The sequence below is a fragment of the Pseudophryne corroboree genome, chromosome 5 (genome assembly GCF_028390025.1).
Source record: "Pseudophryne corroboree isolate aPseCor3 chromosome 5, aPseCor3.hap2, whole genome shotgun sequence".
Taxonomy (NCBI): Eukaryota; Metazoa; Chordata; class Amphibia; order Anura; family Myobatrachidae; genus Pseudophryne; species Pseudophryne corroboree.
This window is the reverse complement of record NC_086448.1, coordinates 85,199,078-85,225,062: the sequence shown is the minus strand read 5'-3', so window position 1 is coordinate 85,225,062 and position 25,985 is coordinate 85,199,078. Positions and strand designations below refer to the sequence as shown.

Genomic DNA, 25,985 nt, shown 5'->3' with positions numbered 1-25,985 from the left:
AACATACAATTTGAGCATTAGAGTGTAGCAGACCAGGAGGTCATACTGTAACAGACCAGGAGGTCATAGCAGACCAACAGGTTCAGGTACAGCAGACAAGGAAGTCCGCTATACAGTCCACAGGCACAACACCAAGAAAGGGTTGGTGCAGCACCCATATAGGCCATACAAGCTCTTGCTGAAGGAATTCGCAGCCGCAATTTTCGATTCCACTGGTCGCTCCGTACATAAGATTAGTTGCTTATGTGCTGAACGATTGTACCGCACGTAATTGTGTACATTAGTAAACCTGACCGGTACTATTTGTGTACGAAGGTCATAAACGCTATTTGTACATTCTAACGTGATTTGTGTAATTTTTTTTATTTTAAGGGAAGTTCGCTGCTCACTCAGGAACTATCCAACAACCAATAGTTACTGGAAAGAGTAAGTGTTCTTCGGATCACCCTCACAGGTTCCAGTAAATAGAGGTTCAGGTCGCAGGGGCCCTAGGTCGAGTACGCCAGCACCATATCGGTGTGATCAGGTCGTATTGGTCGGCGTGGGCGAGTGAGTGGGGTACTCGGTAAACCGCCACCGTCAGCCTATTTTGAACATTTTGGTTTGCGTAAGGGTTGGCTGAATAAAGCAACACCTTCGAACTATGGGGGCCACTTGTTCAGGTAGGGGGCGATCAACCTCGGTTCGGGTTGATTCAGTGAACCGACCAGTCGGGTCGGCAAGATGCGTGATGTGTGAAAAATACGGTTCACACACAGAGGTTTTATGTGATGAATGGAAGAGAATGACGGTACATGACGGGGAGAAATTCCCAAGAGTAGGTAGCTTCAGCACAGAAGTGTTAACGAATTTAAGGAGAAGGATATGTCTCATTAAATCAGCAAAGAGACGAATCAAGCATTATGATTATTTGCAGTTGTGGCAACAGGAGGGTGACATACAGAGAGGATTGGCTCAGGCGGCGGGATCTGGCTCAATCAGAAAACTGATAGCCACGGCCCCACCGCCACCATATATATCGGGAGAGAAATTGGTTGCGGAGAATGACGCACTAAGGTGTAACACACAAACACTTAGCAACTGTGTAAATGTTAAAGATAATGTTAACCAATTAACCAATGCAAGTATTAACCCGTGCAAGTTGTACCCTGTTTTGAACTTTCCTCAGGAGTGTGATCAAGAAGACGAATCGGCAACAATTTCAGCGCTCTCTCTAGCAGCCACCATAGCAGAGACCACAGTAGGCACAGCTCCACCCACGAGATTAGTAACAAGGGCCCCTAGCGGAGGGATAGGTGAGGTCGTATCTACAGGTAAGTACGGCACCATACACTATGCTGAAGCCATTTCACCACAGGCTGTAGAACCCACACAGAGTGATGTTGTTAGAGGTAATCCTGTTAGGGTAATAGCTGTTCCAAATGGGAAAACTGACACATCAGGAGTCACCCCTGTGAGGAACATTGCCATGTATAGCCCATTTTCCAGAATGGAATTAAGGACCATAGTGTCTGAATTCCCTGACCCTAGAAAAGACTTAGTTGCCAGCCAAAAATACATCAGAGACCTAGGTAACACTGTAGAGCCCAACAATAAAGACTGGCAGATATTGCTGAGAGCATGTTTACTTACCCTCCAATGTTGACGCAACTCAATTTTTAGCTGATTGCGGATTAGATCAGGATGTACCTCTTACAGATGTGTACAACAAAGATAATGTAAAAAGAATAAGCTTACAGTTAAAAGAGTATTTCCCAGCGGTAGTCAGATGGAACAAGATATTCTCCATTAAACAGAAGGAGTCAGAGACAGCTGCAGAGTATTGTCACAGAGCATTATCAGAAATGGCAAAATACACAGGCATAGAGGACATTAAAACAAACACAAACCATCGAGAAGTAGCAGTATCGGTACTGATGGATGGTTTAAAAGAGTAATTGAAGACTAGGGTACAGACCACACAACCATGTTGGCGAGGTCTGTCTGTGGCTACTTTGAGAGAGGCTGCTATTGATCACGATAGGAACATTACCAGACACAGGGAACAACAAAGTGATAAGTTAATGGCAGTAAGTATACAGGCCCTGACCACAAAACAGCCTGTGTTAACATCACCAAACCCTGTGGGTAAGTCAAATGTGGTAACATGTTATTTTTGTCACAAACAGGGACAGTTTGCACGAGACTGTAGATCGAGAAATGTACAAAAATCTTATCAACCCCCTAGACAACGACACGACACACGACATTGGGAGCAGGGTCCGCAGAAACGGAGTTATGAGCCACATGCAGGGGAAATAAAAAGATACCCCCCAAACAGAGATTGGCAAACCTCTGGTAGTTCCCAGCTAACTCCCTCACAAGTAGTTGCTGCCAGCGGGATTCAGGGAGGTCACCATACCCAATAGGGGTGTGGCCATACCTGTAATCTGCAGCCAGTAAAATTGATTGCAAGCCTTGGAAGTGAACCAGAAATTGCAATCAATGTAGCTGGTAAATCATTAAACTTTCTTGTAGACACAGGGGCGGCCAAATCAGTGATAAATTCGACAGTGGGCATGAGAACCACTGGTAAGACAATTCCAGCCATAGGGGTAACGGGAGTAGTCCAGCACTACCCTGTTAGCAAACCAGCCGAGATTACAGTAGGGCCGTTACATACCAAGCATTCCTTTTTGCTGGCTGCATCGGCACCGACCAATCTCCTGGGTAGAGACTTATTGTGTAAAATGGGGTGCGTCATTTATTGTACTCCTGAAGGTGTATTCTTGGACATACCTGAGAATCACGCTCAGGAAGTACGAGACATGTTAGACTCCCCGTCAAAATTAATGTCACATACCATTATGACAAATAGGACTCCCTCCCAAGTAGAAGAAATGACATCTCAGATACCAGAGACACTTTGGACAAAAGATGGACAGGACACTGGATTAATGGCAAACGTAGCTCCGGTAGTTGTACAAGTAAAATATGGTAGGATAGCTCCAAAAATCCCACAGTACCCTCTGAAGCCAGAGGTGGAGTTAGGAGTTTATCCCGTAATAGAGCGCTTGCTACAACAGGGCATTCTGGTAAGAACGTCCAGCACTGCCAATAGTCCCATCTTCCCTGTTAAAAAGAGTGGGGGGAGGGGTTACCGGCTAGTGCAGGATCTAAGGGGGATTAACAAAATAGTTGAGAGTCAGTTCCCCGTAGTGCCAAATCCAGCTGTCATCCTAATGCAAATCCCTCCCACTGCGAAATTTTTCACTGTTATTGACCTCTGCTCCGCTTTCTTTTCGGTACCTCTGCACCCCGACAGTCAATATTTGTTTGCATTCACATACAGAGGAGTCCAATACACATGGACTCGATTACCACAAGGATTCATAGATAGTCCAAGTATATTTTCTCAGGCTTTGCATGATTGTTTACAGTCTTTCCAACCAGTGAGTGGATCAGTATTAATACAGTACGTGGATGATCTACTACTGTGTTCTGATTCATTGGAAGCATCCCTGAAGGATACGAAACAGCTCCTGTTTCATCTTTCAGACACAGGACACAAGGTTTCCAAAGACAAGTTGCAATTATGCCAAACTAAGGTAAAATATTTGGGACACTGTCTAACACAAGGACTGAGACACCTGACCGCTGATAGAATTCAAGCAATTAGAGACATGACTCTGCCACAAACCCAGCAACAGATCAGAACATTTTTAGGAATGTGTGGGTATTGCCGTAACTGGATCCCAGGGTTTTCCATCCTAGCGTTACCCTTGCAGGAAATGGTCTCCTCAAACAAACCTTATCGGATTTCGCATACAGACGAGTCTGAGACAGCATTTGAGAGACTTAAACAGTGCCTAACGCAGGCACCAGCATTAGGTATGCCTGACTATGGGAAACCCTTTGAACTATACGGAACAGAAAGTGCTGGTTGCGCGGCAGCCGTACTAACCCAAAAGCACGGTGATGCCAGCAGGCCGGTAGCATACTACAGCGCTCAGCTAGATACGGTAGCGCGATCCCTCCCCACATGCTTGCGAAGCGTTGCTGCGATAGCATTGCTAGTAACGAAAAGCGAAGACGTCGTGCTAGGTCACAACCTCACAATTCATACACCACATGCAGTGTCAGCCTTGTTAAATTCTGCCCAAACCAGACACGTCTCATCAGCGCGGTTTACAAGATGGGAATTGGCACTAATGGCCCCCGTAAACATCACCATAAGGAGATGCAGTGCATTAAATCCTGCAACATATCTCCCAGGTGTGCCTGGACAGGCACAAAGGGTGGAGGATGAGAGTGGTGGGGAAGGAGAATTTAATACAAAGGAAGACACTCATGATTGTATGGAATATTTGACCCAAAATTTTACCGCAAGGCCTGACATCAGTGACAACCCACTGGAAGATGTAGAACTTACGTTCTACACGGACGGTAGTTGTCATAGACAGTCAGACTCGGGAGACTTGTGTACTGGATACGCAGTCGTAGATGACCAAGGCACCATAGAAGCGGAACCGCTAGGCCCACCTCACTCAGCCCAGGTTGCTGAACTGGTCGCCCTAACCAGAGCATGTGAATTGGCTAAGGGCAAATCAGCCAATATCTACACCGATTCTAGATACGCATTCGGGGTAGTCCATGATTTCGGAGCCCTATGGCGCCTGAGAAATTTCATGACGGCAGCTGGTACACCGGTAGCGCATGCAGCTCACATAAAAAGGCTTCTAACAGCGATACAGGAACCCGACAGAGTGGCTGTTATCAAATGTAAAGCACACACATATAGCCAAGACCCAATATCACTTGGTAACAGCCGAGCAGACGAAGCGGCTAAATTAGCAGCTGGTACCCCCAGACAGACAGACACCACACAACTGATGGTATTTAATACCATCAACACACAGAAGTTGTGTGAGATGCAAAATTTGTGTTCCACACAGGAAAGGGCAGTCTGGAAGGCAAAGGGATATGGCCAGGAGTCCTCAGGACTCTGGACGGATGGACAAGGTAAACCGGTGGCCCCCAGAGCATACCTTCCATGTTTAGCTGAGGCAGCTCACGGGCTGACTCATCTGGGCAGGGAAGGGATGTGCAAGTTGGTAAGAGCATATTGGTGTGCCCCAGGATTTTCATCTCATGCGAGTAAAAGAGCAATGTCATGCCTTACCTGTCTGAGAAAGAACATCGGAAAAACAATACCAACAGAACCATCCCATATCCCACCTGCCGGCGGCCCTTTCCAGGTAATACAGATTGACTTTATTCAATTACCCCCTTGTCGAAATTTGAAATATGTACTTGTTTGTATAGATGTTTTCTCAAATTGGGTCGAAGCATTTCCGGCGGCCACAAATACCGCTATGTTTACTGCTAAGAAAATTGTGCAGGAATTTGTATGTAGATATGGTATCCCTAGAATTATCGAAAGTGATAGGGGTACCCATTTTACAGGTGATGTCTTCCAAGGAATGTGTAAATTGATGGGAATTGATAGCAAGCTGCACACTCCATACCGTCCACAGGCGAGTGCGAAAGTGGAAAGAGTGAACAGCACTATTAAAAATAAACTGAGTAAAGTGATGGCAGAGACAGGATTGACATGGCCAGAAGCTTTACCCATTGTGTACTGTACAGCATCAGAACCACTCCCAGGTCCCCTCTTAATCTGTCTCCCTTTGAAATCTTGTTTGGTCGACAACCGCATGTTATGATTAACCCTCAGGATGATTTGAAGTGTAACAATGAAGTGACTGTAAAATACTTGACTAACATGAGTAAACAGTTAAGGAATCAAAATGATAATCTGAAGTTAGTGATTCCTGAGTTACCAGATAGTAATTGTCATGACATTGAACCTGGGGATTATGTAATGATACGGAATTTTCTACGCTCAGGTTGCCTTATTGACAGATGGGAAGGACCATACCAGGTCTTATTGACTAGCACTACAGCATTGAAGGTTGCTGAGAGAGAGACTTGGGTTCATTCGTCCCACTGTAAGAAGGTTGCTGATCCAGAGAGGCCCCGTGATAAGGAACAGACGGTAGAGGTTGTATCACTGGAGTGTCTGTTCCAGGAGGACTGAGGCGGCACCTGAGCATTGAAAATCACAAGACCAAAAGCAGTTGTCGATCCCCTGTTCCCTTTTATTGTTTTTCTCCAACTTCCCATCCCCTCTCCCTCAAATTATTTTTTCCCCCTTCTCATTCTTCTCCGTTTCCTCCTACAAGATGGACTTGCCCCAAGAGACTGTGATCCGGATTTTCCTGTTGACCATGATGTTGACCAGAGCAGTCTGTTCCGGCGAGAGTACCATGGAGTTCGAGAGAGGTTCTGGAATGGGTTCTGATGACAGAAATGGAGGCGTAGTTTTCCAAGAACAACTTAACCAGCAAGTAAAGGCGAGTATCAGAAAACGATCCGATAGCATTGACCATAGAAGGAATTGTGAAGGATTGTTAGCTGAAGAAAACTGTATCTGTCGGCTTTGTAACAATGTCATTGAGGATGGGTGCATAAAGAAATGCCAATCCAGTTTTAATATCCATATGGACCGGCATCCCTTGAGTGACTATCACTCTTTAGTGGGTAGTGTGTTAAATAAAACAGATTGTTGGGTATGCTCTCAAGTACCTCAAGGTCATAGCAAATCAGGGCTAGTACCATTTCCTTTAACGTTAGGGGAGGTACTTGAGTTAAGTGGTGGGAGACCGGTGGACAGGAGGTTTAATATCTCCAGCCCTCCTAGTTTGAAGCTCCACCAATACCATGTGGATAGGTCCCTATTATGTTTTAACATCTCCAATCCCCGAAAGCCGGGAAATTGGGAAGTGTCATGGAGTAATCAAACCATGACCTTTTCACACAGAGCAGATAGAATGCCTACAGATACAGAGCTTATACGTTACATAGCCAGTAGAGGAAAATCTTTCCGGTATAGGTATACCTTAGGAAATAGGATTACGAGAGTTGGAGAGGTATCACCAGGATACTGTGCACATATCGTACAACCCGATACGTGTACTAAGCAGATGGAAGAATTAGGGTTAGGAGATTTCACATGGAAGGTGTGTAACATGGTTATGTCCTACTCCGTCCCATATGTTCTCCCCGATGATGCATATTTCATATGCGGGAGAAAGGCGTATAAGTGGCTTGCCCCAAACTCTGAAGGATTGTGTTATATTGGAAAGGTACTGCCTGAAGTAATGACTGTATCACATGACAAAATGAAAGACATACACCGTGTTGCCCAAACTCCTTATACTCACACCCATTACGAGCACGTAGTTAAACGACACCTGATAGAAAGAACAGAGCACCCGGCCTCTGACATGATCAGTGAATCCACCGTGATTCAATTCTTAATCGCGTTAGATATCACTCGCACCGCTAGAGGAGTGTTGAATTATAAATACATTTCTGCGCTCGCCAATTTGTTAGATAATATCACTGAAATGTATGATGACACGTTTAGGTATACTGGAAGGGAACTTCAGGCTTACAAAACAGAACTAGTCCAGCATAGAATGGTTCTTAATTACCTCACAGCAGTAACAGGCGGATATTGTGTCACACTGGCAACACAATACGGCGTGAAATGTTGCACATATATTACGAATAGCACCGAGGACCCGGTCGAGGTCATAGACCAAAAGATGGACGATATTCTCCAACTAAAGTGGGAATTTCGCAGAAGACACAATCTCACCCTTGCTGCTGTGAGTAATGAGCTGACTGGTTGGGTGTCATGGTTGAACCCGCGAAATTGGTTCTCCGGTTTAGGAGAATGGGCCCAAGGAGTTATAATGGATGTTGGGAAGTTTCTCCTATGTATCTTAGGTGTTATCATAACGATTGGTTTGATATTTAGATGCGGTCAGGCTTTAATGAGGTGCAATCATCGTACTAGGGTAATGAGTTTAAGGAGTGAGGAAACTGTAATTCCAATGGACTTGATTTATGACCCAAATGTAGAAACAATGATGTGATGAAAATGCGATTTCTACGGTCCGTTTCTTTCACCTGTTTTTCCGTTTCCTCCAAGGTAAAAAGACCCACTTGGACGAGGAATTTGATGAGCCGATATACAGACAACAGAGAGATTAAAGAAGAAGTTTTGACAACCTGATACACAGATTTTGATGAACTATGCCATGGATCCCCAGTTTCCCTAGAAATTTTAAAATTACGCTAGCCCAACACTTTTGTAAATCTTTGGACATTGACAGCTTTGCTCGCACCTTATGAGCAAACGCACAAAGAAGACTGCATTCAACAGACACCAAACAAGACCTCAATCGACGAATGTACATTTACCTGACATAGAATACCACCGCATTTACCGTAATTATGTCTTTTCTTCATTTCTACAACCCTCAGGTAATGACACACATAGTCGATAGGGAATACAGGCACAGATATCAGCAATCACATATCTTCCCCATTCATGTATCATCAACTACAATGTGCTCCCCCATTTTGTTACAACCAAAGCCGAAAAGAGCTCGGTAAAGTTTGACAGCCCATCCACAGACCCGTACCACGGGATAAGAAGGAATTCAAATGTATACTTCGCAATACCTCGAAGCTTGATTTAAAACACATACGGCACGATGATACATGACCCCCAAGCACGGATTCATACACACATGCTTCTGCTATCTCACTAGGTCATACCCTTTTCCTACCTTCTCCTCTCCTCCCCTACCCAACCATGTAAATGTATTAACCCCTGACATATATTTTTCTCTTTTGAAATGTTTTAGAAGGTGGCAGTTATTATTGACTGCCAAAGGGTGGACTGTCAAAGTCAGAAAAATATCTCTATGCACACTACCATATTTGCACCTCACACAGGTCCGTGCTGCGCATGCGTACGCTCTCCCGTACGTGCGCATACTCACAGTCGCGGGCACCCGCAGGCGCACGGTATGCGTATTTACGGTAGAGTTTATGTGATCGTAGCGTGCGACTCAATCGTTACATATTTTCACTATATAATGTATTTTGTAGATCATGGTCCCTTTGATAGATTCTGAAAGTTTGGTTAATATAGAATGTTCATGAACTGAGAAATCCCTCTTTGTTTGATACGAAGGGTCAGACAGGAGTAATACAGTGGTGTTTAGTATCCATCGGAAGAATATTTAATTAGAAATATTCCGGTGTTGGTTTGAAGCAGATCAATCGCTCGTGCGAATAGTTATGGACATAAGAAGTTTATGAACATTTACTTTATTTGCACTTTATTACCCATGCGGCGGGAAACCCAGTTTCCCTCCCACCTGAGCTGTTGGAAATAGTCACAGCCCACCTGTATGAATCAACCTATGACCTTTTGTTATAATGCGAGGAGGAATTCCTGTGTCCAATGAACAATGAGATTGTAGGGACCATTGAATTGCATTGTGTGTGGGGCATAAATAGAAAGGCCGATCACATCCAGCTCTCACTCTTCAACGGTTATCATTGCTGAAAATCGGGAGCTGGATGTCCAGAGGCGCATGCGATCGTTTCCTTTGTGCGTAAGTTTTTCTCCGTAATCATACTGTTTCTCTCTTGTTATTATGGGCCATATCTTTCTCTCTCTTCTCTTTCTCTCATTTTTCTCTTAAACTTAATTGTATTGTATTTACTGTGTAGTTACCTGGTTAGTTAGTCTATGTTATATTGTAGTGTATGATTTGTATTTGTATTAATTCTTTTGCAAGTATATCATTCAAAATATATATATATTAGGCGTTGGACCCTAAGCCCAGGTATCTGTGTATTTCTTATAGAGTTAAGTATTCTCAGAGCGTCGGTGACGCTCAAACTGCTTTTAAGCTAGTAAGGTTATACTGTGTTGCATTTACACCATATCACTACACAAAGGGTTTACTGCATAATACACTGTTTATGGTTTAGATATAAAGGTTTAACATTGTGAGCGTATGCGCCGCTGGTGATCTCCTCGTGGTCTCGAGCGGTCGCATCGCTATAGCGAATCATTACGGTATTCGGCAGCCAATAGCGTGCCTGCCAGCGATCTCTTGGCCGTGAGCGAACATAACGCTTGAGTGTCTCGACCACGGCTAAGCGATTGTTACGCAACGTGCGTACCCTTACGGTACTTCATACGTAGTTAGCGTACAGTGTTCTTAGACCTCATAAAGGGTATTATATAAGATAAATAATCTGCTTTAACACCACCCATACATTATTTCAGGGTTTTTTCCCCTCCTACTTCCAGTGTTCTGAGTGTCCCAGTACAGTTCCATGGTGCTAGTTCTATTATCCTACAGTTAGGCACATCAGGAATATTGTGATACCTGCTCATTTGTATATCCTCGCACATACAGTGCATCCTATACAAAAAAATTTTTTTTTATATAATATAAATGTATACAGTATATACAGTGTGCGTATACAGTCATGGGAAAAGAAAATTTGTATATTTACATATTGGCATGATCAATCATCTAGCCCTCATCAAGTCCTACAATGTGATAATTCATTTATTGTTTAGTTGACAACATGAAGAAGTCATGTGTGAATTAGTAAATACACTAGTACTGCCTTCATATTAATAGTTAATTTGAGCTAGGTGCTGCTAATTAAGTGCGCTTCCTTATCTGATAATCAGACCGTGCCATAACCTCTATATAAATGCGGAAGCTTTCAGTGTACTCCTGAGTATTCCAGATTGTGCCGACACCTGGCCTAGGAGGAAAAGGCATCTGTAACGATTTCATAGAAACCATTGTTACTGCTCATCAGGATGTTCCGTAAAGTTCAGCATTCTAGTGTGATACGTTATTTAGAAATGGAGAATAATGGAGGCAGTCGCCAATCTTCCCAGGAGTTGGTGACAGATAGTACAATGCCCTGAGTAATAACACCACAGCCAAATCCAGGAGGCTACATGGCTCCCATGGTATCCGGATGGTAAGTTGACACTACTTAGGGCGACAGTCAATACTATTGGTCGACACTGACATGGTCGACACATGAAAATGGTCTACACATTAAAATGGTCGACACAGGACAGGTCGACAAATGAAAAGGTCAGCATGGCTTTAGTTAAAAAAAAATAGATTTTTAACTTTTTCATACTCTACCATCCACGTGGACTACGATTGGGAATAGTAACCTGTTCCCGAGCACGGTGTTAGCGGAGCAAGGCACCTTGTCCACATGCAAGGGGGCGCGGTACACTAATTAGTGTTCCTGGTCATGTGACAATAGTTTCCATGTCGGCCTTTTCATGTGTCGACCATCCCCATGTGTTACCATTTTCCAATGTCGACCATGTTAATGTTGACCAATATTGGTCGACCCAATGACTGTCGACCTTAACTATGTCGACCATTAATCCCAGAACCAGCTCCCATAACACTGCATGTGCTAAGGTCCAAGTCTACAATCCAGTACAGAACAAATATAGATTTTATAGAAAGGTAGCAGGAATAAAGGCTCTTATTTACAAAAGACCCTCCCCCCCCACGCCCAATATTGCTGCTGGCTTATTTTTGTGGCATCCAGTAACATGTAAATGTAGACACAACAGCCTAATGCCTTTTGGGAAGTCAAGATCAAAGTGCATGTTTGCAAAACACCATGTTCTGGCAGTCACCAACCAGTGTCATCAGCACAAGAACCTCATATCCTGTGTTGAGCACAATGGGGGGCTGGGGGCTGTCTAATTTGAAGCCACAGTACTTGGAATCCTCAAAATGATCGAGTCCACATTTATCTCCTCTATCCTATAGAATTCTGGGGGGAAATGTGACAGCACTTTTGGATGTTCTCAGCGTGCTTGCATGGGTTTCCTCCCACAATCCAAACGCATACTGGTTAACTGGCTCTTGGCAAACATTAACCCTAGTGTGTATGTGTGTGTAGATGCGGTAGGGAATATAGGGGCAGATTTACCAACGAGTGATATTCTTGTTACAGATGTGTCCTCACACATTTTGGCTTTTTTTTTTACAGCCATAGCGTGGCGTTTCTGCATTGCGGGAATACGTACTGCCATGACTGCTTTGTAATGTAAATGATGGCAGGCGCATGTGTCTGCATGCGTGCCGCAATCGCACATACAATGGGCAATATACCTACGGGTAGCGGGAGCATATGCTCCCGCTACCTGTACGCACAGTGTGTCCCGGTCCCCCTCTTACTATACACTGCAGTGGGAGCCTCTTACTCCCGCTGCCTGGTCTCTGGGTGTGTCTTGCTTCCTAGTGTGGAAAGTCTTGGTGGGAGCATGTTTACGCACACACCCGTGAACGCCACATGGCGTTTTGTGTATTCGCATAATGAGTAAAGTTGTACAGGACACATCTGTATCACTCGTTACTAATCTTAAATGGTGCTCCAACCAATCAGCGCCTGTCATGTGTTTGAAAAATGACAGTTAGTAGCTGTTTGGTTGGAGCACCATTTCTCTATCGTCCTAGTGGATGCTGGGGTTCCTGAAAGGACCATGGGGAATAGCGGCTCCGCAGGAGACAGGGCACAAAAAGTAAAGCTTTTTCCGATCAGGTGGTGTGCACTGGCTCCTCCCCCTATGACCCTCCTCCAGACTCCAGTTAGATTTTTGTGCCCGGCCGAGAAGGGTGCAATCTAGGTGGCTCTCCTAAAGAGCTGCTTAGAAAAAGTTTAGCTAGGTTTTTTATTTTACAGTGATTCCTGCTGGCAACAGGATCACTGCAGCGAGGGACTGAGGGGAGAAGGAGTCAACTCACCTGCGTGCAGGATGGATTGGCTTCTTGGCTACTGGACATCAAGCTCCAGAGGGACGATCACGGGTACAGCCTGGATGGTCACCGGAGCCACGCCGCCGGCCCCCTTGCAGATGCTGAAGACAGAAGAGGTCCAGAATCGGCGGCTGAAGACTCCTGCAGTCTTCAAAAGGTAGCGCACAGCACTGCAGCTGTGCGCCATTTTCCTCTCAGCACACTTCACACGGCAGTCACTGAGGGTGCAGGGCGCTGGGAGGGGGGCGCCCTGGGAGGCAAAATGATTACCTATAAAGGCTAAAAATACCTCACATATAGCCCTAGAGGCTATATGGAGATATTTAACCCCTGCCTGATTTCTCTAAATAGCGGGAGACGAGCCCGCCAGAAAAGGGGCGGGGCCTATCTCCTCAGCACACGGCGCCATTTCCTCTCACAGCTCCGCTGGTCAGGACGGCTCCCAAGTCTCTCCCCTGCACTGCACTACAGAAACAGGGTAAAACAGAGAGGGGGGGGCACATTTATGGCGATAATTTGATATAACAAAGCAGCTATAAGGGAGCACTTATTATAAGGCTATCCCTGATATATATATAGCGCTTTTGGTGTGTGCTGGCAAACTCTCCCTCTGTCTCCCCAAAGGGCTAGTGGGTCCTGTCTTCGTTAGGAGCATTCCCTGTGTGTCTGCTGTGTGTCGGTACGTGTGTGTCGACATGTATGAGGACGATATTGGTGTGGAGGCGGAGCAATTGCCAAATATGAGGATGTCACCCCCTAGGGAGTCGACACCGGAATGGATGCCTTTATTTATGGAACTACGGGATAGTGTCAACACGCTAAAGCAGTCGTTTGACGACATGAGGCGGCCGGACAATCAATTAGTGCCTGTCCAGGCGACTCAAACACCGTCAGGGGCTGTGAAACGCCCTTTGCCTCAGTCGGTCGACACAGACCCAGACACAGGCGATGACTCCAGTGGTGACGGTGACGAATCAACCGTATTTTCCAGTAGGGCCACACGTTATATGATTTTGGCAATGAAGGAGGCGTTACATTTAGCTGATACTACAGGTACCACTAAACAGGGTATTATGTGGGGTATGAAAAAACTACCTATAGTTTTTCCTGAATCAGAAGAATTAAATGACGTGTGTAATGAAGCGTGGGTTGCCCCTGATAAAAAACTGATAATTTCAAAGAAATTATTGGCATTATACCCTTTCCCGCCAGAGGTTAGGGAGCGCTGGGAAACACCTCCTAGGGTGGACAAGGCGCTAACACGCTTATCTAAACAAGTGGCGTTACCCTCTCCTGAGACGGCCGCACTTAAAGATCCATCAGATAGGAGGATGGAAAATATCCAAAAAAGTATATACACACATGCAGGTGTTATACTACGACCAGCTGTAGCGACTGCCTGGATGGGCAGTGCTGGGGTAGTTTGGTCAGAGTCCCTGATTGAAAATATTGATACCCTGGACAGGGACAATATTTTACTGTCGTTAGAACAAATAAAGGATGCATTTCTTTATATGCGTGATGCACAGAGGGATATCTGCACACTGGCATCACGGGTAAGTGCTATGTCCATTTCGGCCAGAAGAGCTTTATGGACGCGACAGTGGTCAGGCGATGCGGATTCAAAACGGCATATGGAAGTTTTGCCGTATAAAGGGGAGGAGTTATTTGGAGTCGGTCTATCAGATTTGGTGGCCACGGCTACAGCCGGGAAATCCACCTTTCTACCTCAAGTCACTCCCCCACAGAAAAAGGCACCGACTTTTCAACCGCAGCCCTTTCGTTCCTTTAAAAATAAGAGAGCAAAGGGCTATTCATATCTGCCACGAGGCAAAGGTCGAGGGAAGAGACAGCAACACGCAGCTCCTTCCCAGGAACAGAAGCCCTCCCCGGCTTCTACAAAAGCCTCAGCATGACGCTGGGGCTCCTCAAGCGGACTCGGGGATGGTGGGCGGTCGTCTCAAAAATTACAGCGCGCAGTGGGCTCACTCGCAGGTAGATCCCTGGATCCTGCAGATAATATCTCAAGGATACAGGTTGGAATTAGAGACGGATCCACCTCGCCGTTTCCTGAAGTCTGCTTTACCAACGTCCCCCTCCGAAAGGGAGACGGTTTTGGAAGCCATTCACAAGCTGTACTCTCAGCAGGTGATAGTCAAGGTACCTCTTCTACAACAAGGGAAGGGGTATTATTCCACTCTTTTTGTGGTACCGAAGCCGGATGGCTCGGTAAGGCCTATTCTAAATCTGAAGTCCTTGAACCTGTACATAAAGAAGTTCAAGTTCAAAATGGAGTCACTCAGAGCAGTGATAGCGAACCTGGAAGAGGGGGACTTTATGGTATCCTTGGACATCAAGGATGCGTATCTCCACGTTCCAATTTACCCCTCACACCAGGGGTACCTCAGGTTCGTTGTACAAAACTGTCACTATCAGTTTCAGACGCTGCCGTTCGGATTGTCCACGGCACCTCGGATCTTTACAAAGGTAATGGCCGAGATGATGATTCTTCTTCGAAGAAAAGGCGTATTAATTATCCCATACTTGGACGATCTCCTAATAAGGGCGAGGTCCAGAGAACAGCTAGAGATGGGATTAGCACTGTCTCAAGAAGTGCTAAAACAGCACGGGTGGATTCTGAATATTCCAAAATCCCAGTTAATGCCGACAACTCGTCTGCTGTTCCTAGGGATGATTCTGGACACGGTTCAGAAAAAGGTTTTTCTCCCGGAGGAAAAAGCCAAGGAGTTATCCGAGCTTGTCAGGAACCTCCTAAAACCAGGAAAGGTGTCTGTACATCAATGCACAAGAGTCCTGGGAAAAATGGTGGCTTCTTACGAAGCAATTCCGTTCGGCAGATTCCACGCAAGAATTTTCCAAAGGGATCTGTTGGACAAATGGTCAGGGTCGCATCTTCAGATGCACCTACGGATAACCCTGTCTCCAAGGACAAGGGTGTCTCTTCTGTGGTGGTTGCAGAGTCCTCATCTATTGGAGGGCCGCAGATTCGGCATACAGGATTGGATCCTGGTGACCACGGACGCCAGCCTGAGAGGCTGGGGAGCAGTCACACAAGGAAGAAACTTCCAGGGAGTATGGACGAGCCTGGAAACGTCTCTTCACATAAACATTCTGGAACTAAGAGCAATATACAATGCTCTAAGCCAGGCAGAACCTCTGCTTCAGGGAAAACCGGTGTTGATCCAGTCGGACAACATCACGGCAGTCGCCCATGTGAACAGACAGGGCGGCACAAGAAGCAGGAGTGCAATGGCAGAAGCTGCAAGGATTCTTCGCTGGGCAGAGAATCATGTGATAGCGCTATCAGCAGTGTTCATCCCGGGAGTGGACAACTGGGAAGCAGACTTCCTCAGCAGACACGATCTTCACCCGGGAGAGTGGGGACTTCATCCAGAAGTCTTCCACATGCTGGTAACCCGTTGGGAAAGACCAATGGTGGACATGATGGCGTCTCGCCTCAACAAAAAACTGGACAGGTATTGCGCCAGGTCAAGAGATCCGCAGGCAATAGCTGTGGACGCGCTGGTAACGCCTTGGGTGTACCAGTCGGTGTATGTGTTTCCTCCTCTGCCTCTCATACCAAAAGTATTGAGAATTATACGGCAAAGAGGCGTAAGAACGATACTAGTGGTTCCGGATTGGCCAAGAAGGACTTGGTACCCGGAACTTCAAGAGATGATCACGGAAGATCCGTGGCCTCTACCTCTAAGGAGGGACTTGCTTCAGCAGGGTCCCTGTCTGTTTCAAGACTTACCGCGGCTGCGTTTGACGGCATGGCGGTTGAACGCCGGATCCTAATGGAAAAAGGCATGCCGGAAGAAGTCATTCCTACTTTGATTAAAGCAAGGAAAGAAGTAACCGTGCAACATTATCACCGAATTTGGCGAAAATATGTTGCGTGGTGCGAAGATCGGAGTGCTCCGACGGAGGAATTTCAACTGGGTCGATTCCTACATTTCCTGCAATCAGGATTGTCTATGGGTCTCAAATTGGGATCTATTAAGGTTCAAATTTCGGCCCTGTCGATTTTCTTTCAAAAAGAATTGGCTTCAGTCCCTGAAGTCCAGACCTTTGTTAAGGGAGTGCTGCATATACAGCCTCCTGTGGTGCCTCCAGTGGCACCGTGGGATCTCAATGTAGTTTTGGATTTTCTAAAATCTCATTGGTTTGAACCACTAAATAAGGTGGATTTGAAATATCTCACTTGGAAAGTGACCATGCTTCTAGCCCTGGCTTCTGCCAGGAGAGTGTCAGAATTGGCAGCTTTATCTTACAAAAGCCCATATCTGATTTTCCATTCGGACAGGGCAGAACTGCGGACTCGTCCGCATTTTCTCCCTAAGGTGGTGTCAGCATTTCATCTGAACCAGCCTATTGTAGTGCCTGCGGCTACAAGTGACTTGGAGGACTCCAAGTTACTGGACGTTGTCAGAGCATTAAAAATATATATTGCAAGAACAGCTGGAGTCAGAAAATCTGACTCGTTGTTTATATTGTATGCACCCAACAAGATGGGTGCTCCTGCGTCTAAGCAGACGATTGCTCGTTGGATCTGTAGCACAATCCAACTGGCACATTCTGTGGCAGGCCTGCCACAGCCTAAATCTGTAAAGGCCCACTCCACAAGGAAGGTGGGCTCATCTTGGGCGGCTGCCCGAGGGGTCTCGGCATTACAACTTTGCCGAGCAGCTACGTGGTCAGGGGAGAACACGTTTGTAAAATTTTACAAATTTGATACTCTGGCTAAGGAGGACCTGGAGTTCTCTCATTCGGTGCTGCAGAGTCATCCGCACTCTCCCGCCCGTTTGGGAGCTTTGGTATAATCCCCATGGTCCTTTCAGGAACCCCAGCATCCACTAGGACGATAGAGAAAATAAGATTTTACTTACCGATAAATCTATTTCTCGGAGTCCGTAGTGGATGCTGGGCGCCCATCCCAAGTGCGGATTATCTGCATAAATTGTACATAGTTATTGTTAACTTATTCGGGTTATTGTTGTAGGAAGCCATCTTTCAGAGGCTCCGCTGTTATCATACTGTTAACTGGGTTTAGATCACAAGTTGTACGGTGTGATTGGTGTGGCTGGTATGAGTCTTACCCGGGATTCAAAATCCTCCCTTATTGTGTACGCTCGTCCGGGCACAGTACCTAACTGGAGTCTGGAGGAGGGTCATAGGGGGAGGAGCCAGTGCACACCACCTGATCGGAAAAAGCTTTACTTTTTGTGCCCTGTCTCCTGCGGAGCCGCTATTCCCCATGGTCCTTTCAGGAACCCCAGCATCCACTACGGACTCCGAGAAATAGATTTATCGGTAAGTAAAATCTTATTTTAAGATTCGGAACAAGGGATAACAAGAATGTATCACATTGCTAAATCTACCCCGTTTAGCGTAAGCTCCACTGGGGCAGGGCCTGATGTGCATGGCCAAATATTCTCTGTAAAGTTCTGCGGAATATGAAGTGGGGGCGAGGAGGCATCCATTTCTGCAGTAGTCAGGGTGGACCATAAAGCTCCGAGAGTGTGGTTGTGTAGAGCTGTGGCAGCCAAGCCAGGCCCGGAGGTCAGTATCCAGACCTGCAAGAGGCAGGGAGGACTGTGAGCCTTTATATGAAATTTGTAGACTAGCTGGCCATTGTAGGGCCTAATTCAGACCTGATCGCAGCAGCAAATTTGTTAGTTAATGGGCAAACCATGTGCACTGCAGGTGGGGCAGATATAACAAGTGCACAGAGAGTTAGATTTGGGGGGGCACTTTCTGTCTACCTAATTACGCAAGTGGAAAGATTTATCTATGGCGGGATTGTATCTCAACAAAAGACTTCCAAAATGGATATGGACTTGTGATTTGCACGCTGTTTCAGAGGCGTAGCTAGGGTTTTCGGAGCCCAGGGCAAGATGGAAAATGGTGCCCCCTCTCCCAAAAAAAAAACAACCCACACAAAAAGAAGCATGTGCGCGCCTGGGCGTGGCCACACACCAGAAGGGGTGTGGCCACTGAAAATGGCCCACAGTGCCAGTTACATTGCCCCACAGTGCTGGATACATGCCCCACAGTGCCAGATACATTGCCCCACAGTGCCAAATACATGCCCCACTCAGTGCCAGATACATTTGCCAGTTACATTGCCCCACAGTGCCAGATACATACCCCACTGTGCCAGATACATGCCCCACAGTGCCAGTTACATTGCCCCACAGTGCCAGATACATTGCCCCACAGTGCCAAATACATGCCCCACTCAGTGCCAGATACATTTGCCAGTTACATTGCCCCACAGTGCCAGATACATGCCCCACAGTGCCAGTTACATTGCCCCACAGTGCCAGTTACATTGCCCCACAGTGCCAGTTACATTGCCCCACAGTGCCAGTTACATTGCCCCACAGTGCCGGATACATTGCCCCACAGTGCCGCTCCAGGTCTCCGGCTGCTGTCTGGCGCCGTTTCGCTAGCCAATCAGAGCTCGCGGACCGGCAGCCAATCAGGAGCCGGTCCACAAGCTCTGCCCCACTCGCCCTACCCTAGATACGCCTCTGCGCTGTATACTAAACTATTGTGGGATCAATATCATTCAACCTTATTATATTTTTGATCATAGGTATTATATAAGATAGATAGATAGATAGAATATTTGTTGTGGTCACTGGGACTGGTAGCCAATTTGGGTGGACATGAATTATGTGGTCCTTGATATTTTACTAGCTGGCACTGAGCCTAATTCACACCTGATCGCAGCAGAAAATTGTTCACTAATGGCCAAAGCCATGTGCACTGCAGGTGGAGCAGATGTAACACATGTGCACTGCAGGTGGGGCAGATGTAACATGTGCAGAGAGGTTTTGATTTGGGTGGGGTGTGTTCAAACTGAAATCTAAATTGCAGTGTAGAAATAAAGCAGCCAGTATTTACCCTGCACAGAAACAATATACCCCACCCAAATCTAACTCTCTCTGCAAATGTTATATCTGCCTCCCCTGCAGTGCACATGGTTTTGGTCATTAGCTAACAAATTTGCTGCTGCGATCAGGTCTGAATTAGGCCTATAGTTAGGGTTCAAAAAGTAAGATAGTGGCCTGAATGGGGGATATGTTTTGTTGCTGACAACAGTAAAGGGGGGTACACACGGAGAGATCCGTGCTTAAAATCTAAGCAATCTTGCTAGATTGCTTAGATTTTAAGCACGGATCTGCCGTGTGTATGCCCCCCAGCGATAGCGATGCGCGGCCCCGCGCATCGCTATCGCCGATGCTAGATTGAGCCTGCATGCAGTCTCAATCTAGCGGGTCGCTCACTTCACCGTTGTGTGAAGTGAGCGGCCCCCCGTCGGCTTTCCCCCTCGCTCAGCACATTGCGCTGTGCTGAGCGGGGTGAGAGATGTGTGCTGAGCGGTCTGTGTTAAGATCGCTCAGCACACATCTCTCCTTTGTGTACCCCCCTTAAGACCCTATTTTGATTATTTTGATATTAAACCTGGGAAGGAGAGAGAATAATGTAAAGTAGCTTTCACATCAGTAGGTATAAAAGCATATACCTTGGCTAGAGTTATGTTCTTGGCCGCAAGCCATCTACTCTTCTGTTGTCATCTATTGTGGGCTCTCTAATGGTCCATACATTATCCTTTCTAAAGGTTACTGATATTCTAATATGCAGAAGACCTAATCCCCCCCACACCCCCACACATACACCCCTACACCCCCACACACCATTGCTGTATGTTTAACTGTAATCCAAAATATATTCCTTTCTGCTGAGCTCCTGAAGGCATTATGCATATCTGGGAAGGTTATTGATACCTTTTTACATAATGCACCTTGCATCCCGGATTTATTGTTGGAGTTGGTCTATTTTAACAGTCCCTGCTTTTGTAAAGAAGCAATAGTAAATATAGTTAATAAGATGGAAAAAGTCCCTTGCAGAGCATGTAGTGTTACGGTTTGCAGAGCTACAGCACAATTAGATGCAGATTGTATTACATGCCGCTAGTCTATTCTGTTTGGGTTACACCGAGCAGATAGTGTCTCATGTTTCTGCAGCTGAGGGATTGATTACTATAGCCATTGAGTCCCAAGCAAACAATGCATCATCCTGAAAAGGGCATGTTTACAGCATTGAACAATAACCATTCTCTCCATCCTCCAGGACAAGCTGTACGTGTGTTTATTGTTCAGCAGACGTGCCACCCGACCTGTTATTTACATTATCCTCTTTTGCTTGTCGTCCCTGCAGATATGTGTCACCAAGATGTCTACACGGAACTGCCAGGGAATGGACTCTGTGATCAAACCACTGGACACCATTCCTGAAGACAAGAAAGTCCGCGTTCAGAGGACTCAGAGTAGTTTTGACCCTTTCGAAAAAACTGCAAACCAGGTGAAGAGAGTGCACTCAGAAAACAATGCATGCATTAACTTTAAGAGCCCATCCGTGGGGAAGGAGTCTCCCAAACTCAGACGTCATTCAAGCCCCAGCTCGGTAAGAGAGTGGACAATGTTGGAGCCTGGTGTAATCAGGACCACTGATATTCTGTGGAAGTAAGAGTGTCCAGTGTCTTGGTGGGAATTATGTCACCTAATCAGCACAACTGTGCATATAGCCCATCCAGGATCCACCTATCTGCTGTTACATCCAGAGTAGTGTTATGGCCCATACACACGGTGAGATTCGGGCTATACCCGATTCTCACTATGCGACAGGGGCTAGGTCGGCACATAGTCAGTATCGCAAGCACACTCATTATATGCTTGCAATACTGACTGTGCAATTTTGGCTAAGTGTCAATTTTGACTATCTCTTCTGAAGAGATAGTCAAATTTGACTTGCCTGCACAGTCTATCTATTCTTGCGATGCCGACCGCGCGGGACCGAGCATTGGCATCGAATCAGGATCGCAAAGTGACTTTCACCATGCGATCTGCACTAACTTTTCTTATGATTTTGACTATATAGTCAAAATCGTAAGAAAAAATCTCACCGTGTCTACAAACCATTAGGTTATTTTGTTTATTTATTTTGATTTTACAGAAACACAACACATTTTGGATGACATAAATATTTTACTTCAACTTCTCTATATCACTTTAAAAATGTGGAAGTCCGTGGAATTATTTAGAACAAGACAGATTCGTGTAAATACTTAGGGTGGGATTTACTAAAGGAAAAATGCGGTAAAACCCCGAAAACCGCATTTTCAAATGTACTAAGACCCTGGACGTCGAAAAACCGGCGGTAGGGTATCGCCATCTCTGGATGGCGATACCCTATAGAAGCCTATGGGCTTCTTATCGCCGCTCCCGTCGCAGACGCCGCCCCCCCCCCCCTCCCCGCCGGCATACCTTCCTGCACGCAGCCCTGGTACCGGAAGGTAATCTCCTCCTCCCCCTAGCAACGCAGCCGGATTTCCTTCCGGCTGCAGGGGGGAGGGGGAGGTGCGGGGGGCAGCCTGCTGCTGCTTCCCGGCGTCTAGGCAGTGTGAAGATCCCGGGGAGGTGACGGAGATCCCCTGCAGACCACCTCACAGGTATCGTGGCGGGCCTCCATCACCGCATTGCGATATTGATCGCATATGTTAGTACATATGCAATCAACATCGCTGCGATAAGCGGCGAGGGGCGGCGATGTATCTTAATACATCCCGCCCTTAGAGTACTGGGGGGAAAATTCAACTTTTTATGGCAAGTCCATTTATAGGAGCGAATTCTGCAGAAAGTGTGGAAGCAGAACACAAGGTGAAATTGTTTTTAAACTACAGGTAAATGAACTTCCATAGTCATAAAAAAAAAAAAATCCCCATGGATACCTCTAGTCTCTTTACAGAAAATGATGCTTTATTTTTCATTTAATTACAATCTGGAGATTATTTCCCACTTCTTTCTGTTACCAAAACCTTAGTGCAGTGGTTCTACAACTGTGCGCCGTGGCACCCTGGGGTGCCTCAGAACAATTGCAGGGGTGCCCTGAGTTGGTGGTCCAGGACCAATTTAACAAATTTATGGTCAATGTAAACAGTGCTTTTGGCTTCAAATCATAAAATATGTGCACAAACAAAAGTGGATCCTGTCCCTCGCCACATAACTGACCCTAAGGATGACCTATAAACACAATTTACTTAATTTAACATTTTCCGAATTTCTCAATAAGAAACTTTTGGCCTAGGGGTGCCGTGAAATTTTTTTTTATGCTTTAGGGCACCGTGATTCTAAAAAGTTTGGGAACCACTGCTTTAGAGCACTTATTAACGTTTTCACCATGCTTAATACAATACTAAAATGAAAAATAAAATAATAAGAAGCCGTTCTACCTGGTCAGTGTCCTTGCATTTCAGGTTTATATAAAGCAGCGAGGGTAACAGCTCACCGTAAATACCAAACTTTAAACAGGATGAATTTATTTTAAATTTTTACCTTTTTGTAGCCTAATTGTGGAGGTCATACAGTATATCTGGGGCTTCTGTGGTTTGTTTAGAAGGTGCTCATCCCTGCCAATGTGCAGTGGCCAGAGATGGAAATGTCAGGCAGAGCGCAGACTGTAGGCCGCAGTGACCAGAGATGGAAATGTCAGACAGAGCGCAGACTGTAGGCCGCAGAGACCAGAGATGGAAATGTCAGGCAGAGTGCAGACTGTAGGCCACAGTGACCAGAGATGGAAATGTCAGGCAGAGCGCAGATTGTAGGCCGCAGTGACCAGAGATGGAAATGTCAGGCAGAATGCAGACTGTAGGCCGCAGAGACCAGAGATGGAAATGTCAGGCAGAGCGCAGACTGTAGGCTGCAGTGACCAGAGATGGAAATGTCAGGCAGAGCGCAGACTGTAGCCGTAGTGACCAGAGATGGAAATGTCAGGCAGAGCGCAGACTGTAGCCGCAGAGACCAGAGATGTAAATGTCAGGCAGAGCGCAGACTGTAGCCGTAGTGACCAGAGATGGAAATGTCAGGCAGAGCGCAGACTGTAGCCGCAGTGACCAGAGATGGAAATGTCAGGCAGAGTACAGACTGTAGCCGCAGTCACCAGAGATGGAAATGTCAGGCAGAGCACAGACTGTAGGCCGCAGAGACCAGAGATGTAAATGTCAGGCAGAGCGCAGACTGTAGCCGCAGAGACCAGAGATGTGAATGTCAGGCAGAGCGCAGACTGTAGCCATAGTGACCAGAGATGGAAATGTCAGGCAGAGCGCAGACTGTAGCCGCAGTGACCAGAGATGGAAATGTCAGGCAGAGTACAGACTGTAGCCGCAGTGACCAGAGATGGAAATGTCAGGCAGAGTACAGACTGTAGCCGCAGTCACCAGAGATGGAAATGTCAGGCAGAGTGCAGACTGTAGGCTGCAGTGACCAGAGATGGAAATGTCAGGCAGAGCGCAGACTGTAGGCCGCAGTGACCAGAGATGGAAATGTCAGGCAGAGCGCAGACTGTAGGCCGCAGTGACCAGAGATGGAAATGTCAGGGAGAGTGCAGATTGTAGCCGCAGTGACCAGAGATGGAAATGTCAGGCAGAGTACAGACTGTAGCCGCAGTCACCAGAGATGGAAATGTCAGGCAGAGCGCAGACTGTAGGCCGCAGTGACCAGAGATGGAAATGTCAGGGAGAGCGCAGACTGTAGGCCGCATTGACCAGAGATGTAAATGTCAGGCAGAGCGCAGACTGTAGCCGCAGTGACCAGAGATGGAAATGTCAGGCAGAGCGCAGACTGTAGGACCAGAGATGGAAATGTCAGACTGAGCGCAGATTGTAGCTGCAGTGACCAGAGATGGAAATGTCAGGGAGAGTGCAGACTGTAGGCCGCAGTGACCAGAGATGGAAATGTCAGGCAGAGCGCAGACTGTAGGCCGCAGTCACCAGAGATGGGAATGTCAGGCAGAGCGCAGACTGTAGGTCACAGTGGCCAGAGATGGAAATGTCAGGCAGAGTGCAGACTGTAGCCGCAGTGACCAGAGATGGAAATGTCAGACTGAGCGTAGACTGTAGCCGCAGTGACCAGAGATGGAAATGTCAGGCAGAGCGCAGCCTGTAGCCGTAGTGACCAGAGATGGAAATGTCAGGCAGAGTGCAGACTGTAGGCCGCAGTGACCAGAGATGGAAATGTCAGGCAGAGTGCAGACTGTAGGCCGCAGTGACCAGAGATGGAAATGTCAGGCAGAGCGCAGCCTGTAGGCCACAGAGACCAGAGATGGAAATGTCAGGGAGAGCGCAGACTATAGGCCGCAGTGACCAGAGATGGAAATGTCAGGCAGAGCGCAGCCTGTAGGCCACAGAGACAAGAGATGGAAATGTCAGGGAGAGCGCAGACTGTAGGCCGCAGTGGCCAGATATGGATATGTCAGATAGTAGGCCACAGTGACCAGAGATGGAAATGTCAGGCAGAGCGCAGACTGTAGGACCAGAGATGGAAATGTCAGACTGAGCGCAGACTGTAGGCCGCAGTGGCCAGAGATGGAAATGTCAGGCAGAGTGCAGACTGTAGGCCGCAGTGGCCAGAGATGGAAATGTCAGGCAGAGCGCAGACTGTAGGCCGCAGTGGCCAGAGATGGAAATGTCAGGCAGAGCGCAGACTGTAGGCCACAGTGGCCAGAGATGGAAATGTCAGATAGTAGGCCGCAGTGACCAGAGATGGAAATGTCAGGCAGAGCGCAGACTGTAGGACCAGAGATGTAAATGTCAGACTGAGCGCAGACTGTAGCTGCAGTGACCAGAGATGGTAATGTCAGGCAGAGCGCAGACTGTGGGCAGCAGTGGCCAGATATGGAAATGTCAGACAGTAGGCCGCAGTGACCAGAGATGGAAATGTCAGACAGTAGGCCGCAGTGACCAGAGATGGAAATGTCAGACAGTAGGCCGCAGTGACCAGAGATGGAAATGTCAGGCAGAGTGCAGACTGTAGGCCGCAGTCACCAGAGATGGAAATGTCGGGGAGAGTGCAGACTGTAGGCCGCAGTCACCAGAGATGGAAATGTCAGGCAGAGTGCAGACTGTAGGCCGCAGTCATCAGAGATGGAAATATCAGGGAGAGCGCAGACTGTAGGCCCAGTGATCAGAGATGGAAGTGTCAGATTGAGCGTAGACTGTAGGCCGCAGAGACCAGAGATGGAAATGTCAGGGAGAGCGCAGCCTGTAGCCGCAGTGACCAGAGATGGAAATGTCAGGCAGAGCGCAGACTGTAGGCCGCAGTGACCAGAGATGGAAATGTCAGGTAGAGCGCAGACTGTATGCCACAGAGACCAGAGATGGAA

General features: G+C 46.8%; 1 protein-coding gene across 7 annotated transcripts in view; it reads left to right on the top strand.

Moving 5' to 3' along the window:
- The window catches only part of CDK14 (cyclin dependent kinase 14), a 1,134,790-nt gene that overhangs the window by 415,777 nt on the left and 693,028 nt on the right, over positions 1-25,985 (top strand). For 6 of the 7 annotated variants that reach the window (XM_063921438.1, XM_063921439.1, XM_063921436.1 and 3 more), the window contains one exon: positions 20,988-21,233. In XM_063921438.1, the coding sequence (XP_063777508.1) occupies positions 20,988-21,233 (246 nt within the window). The remainder of the gene's footprint in view (positions 1-20,987; positions 21,234-25,985) is intronic. The other variant, XM_063921441.1, reaches the window with a different exon arrangement.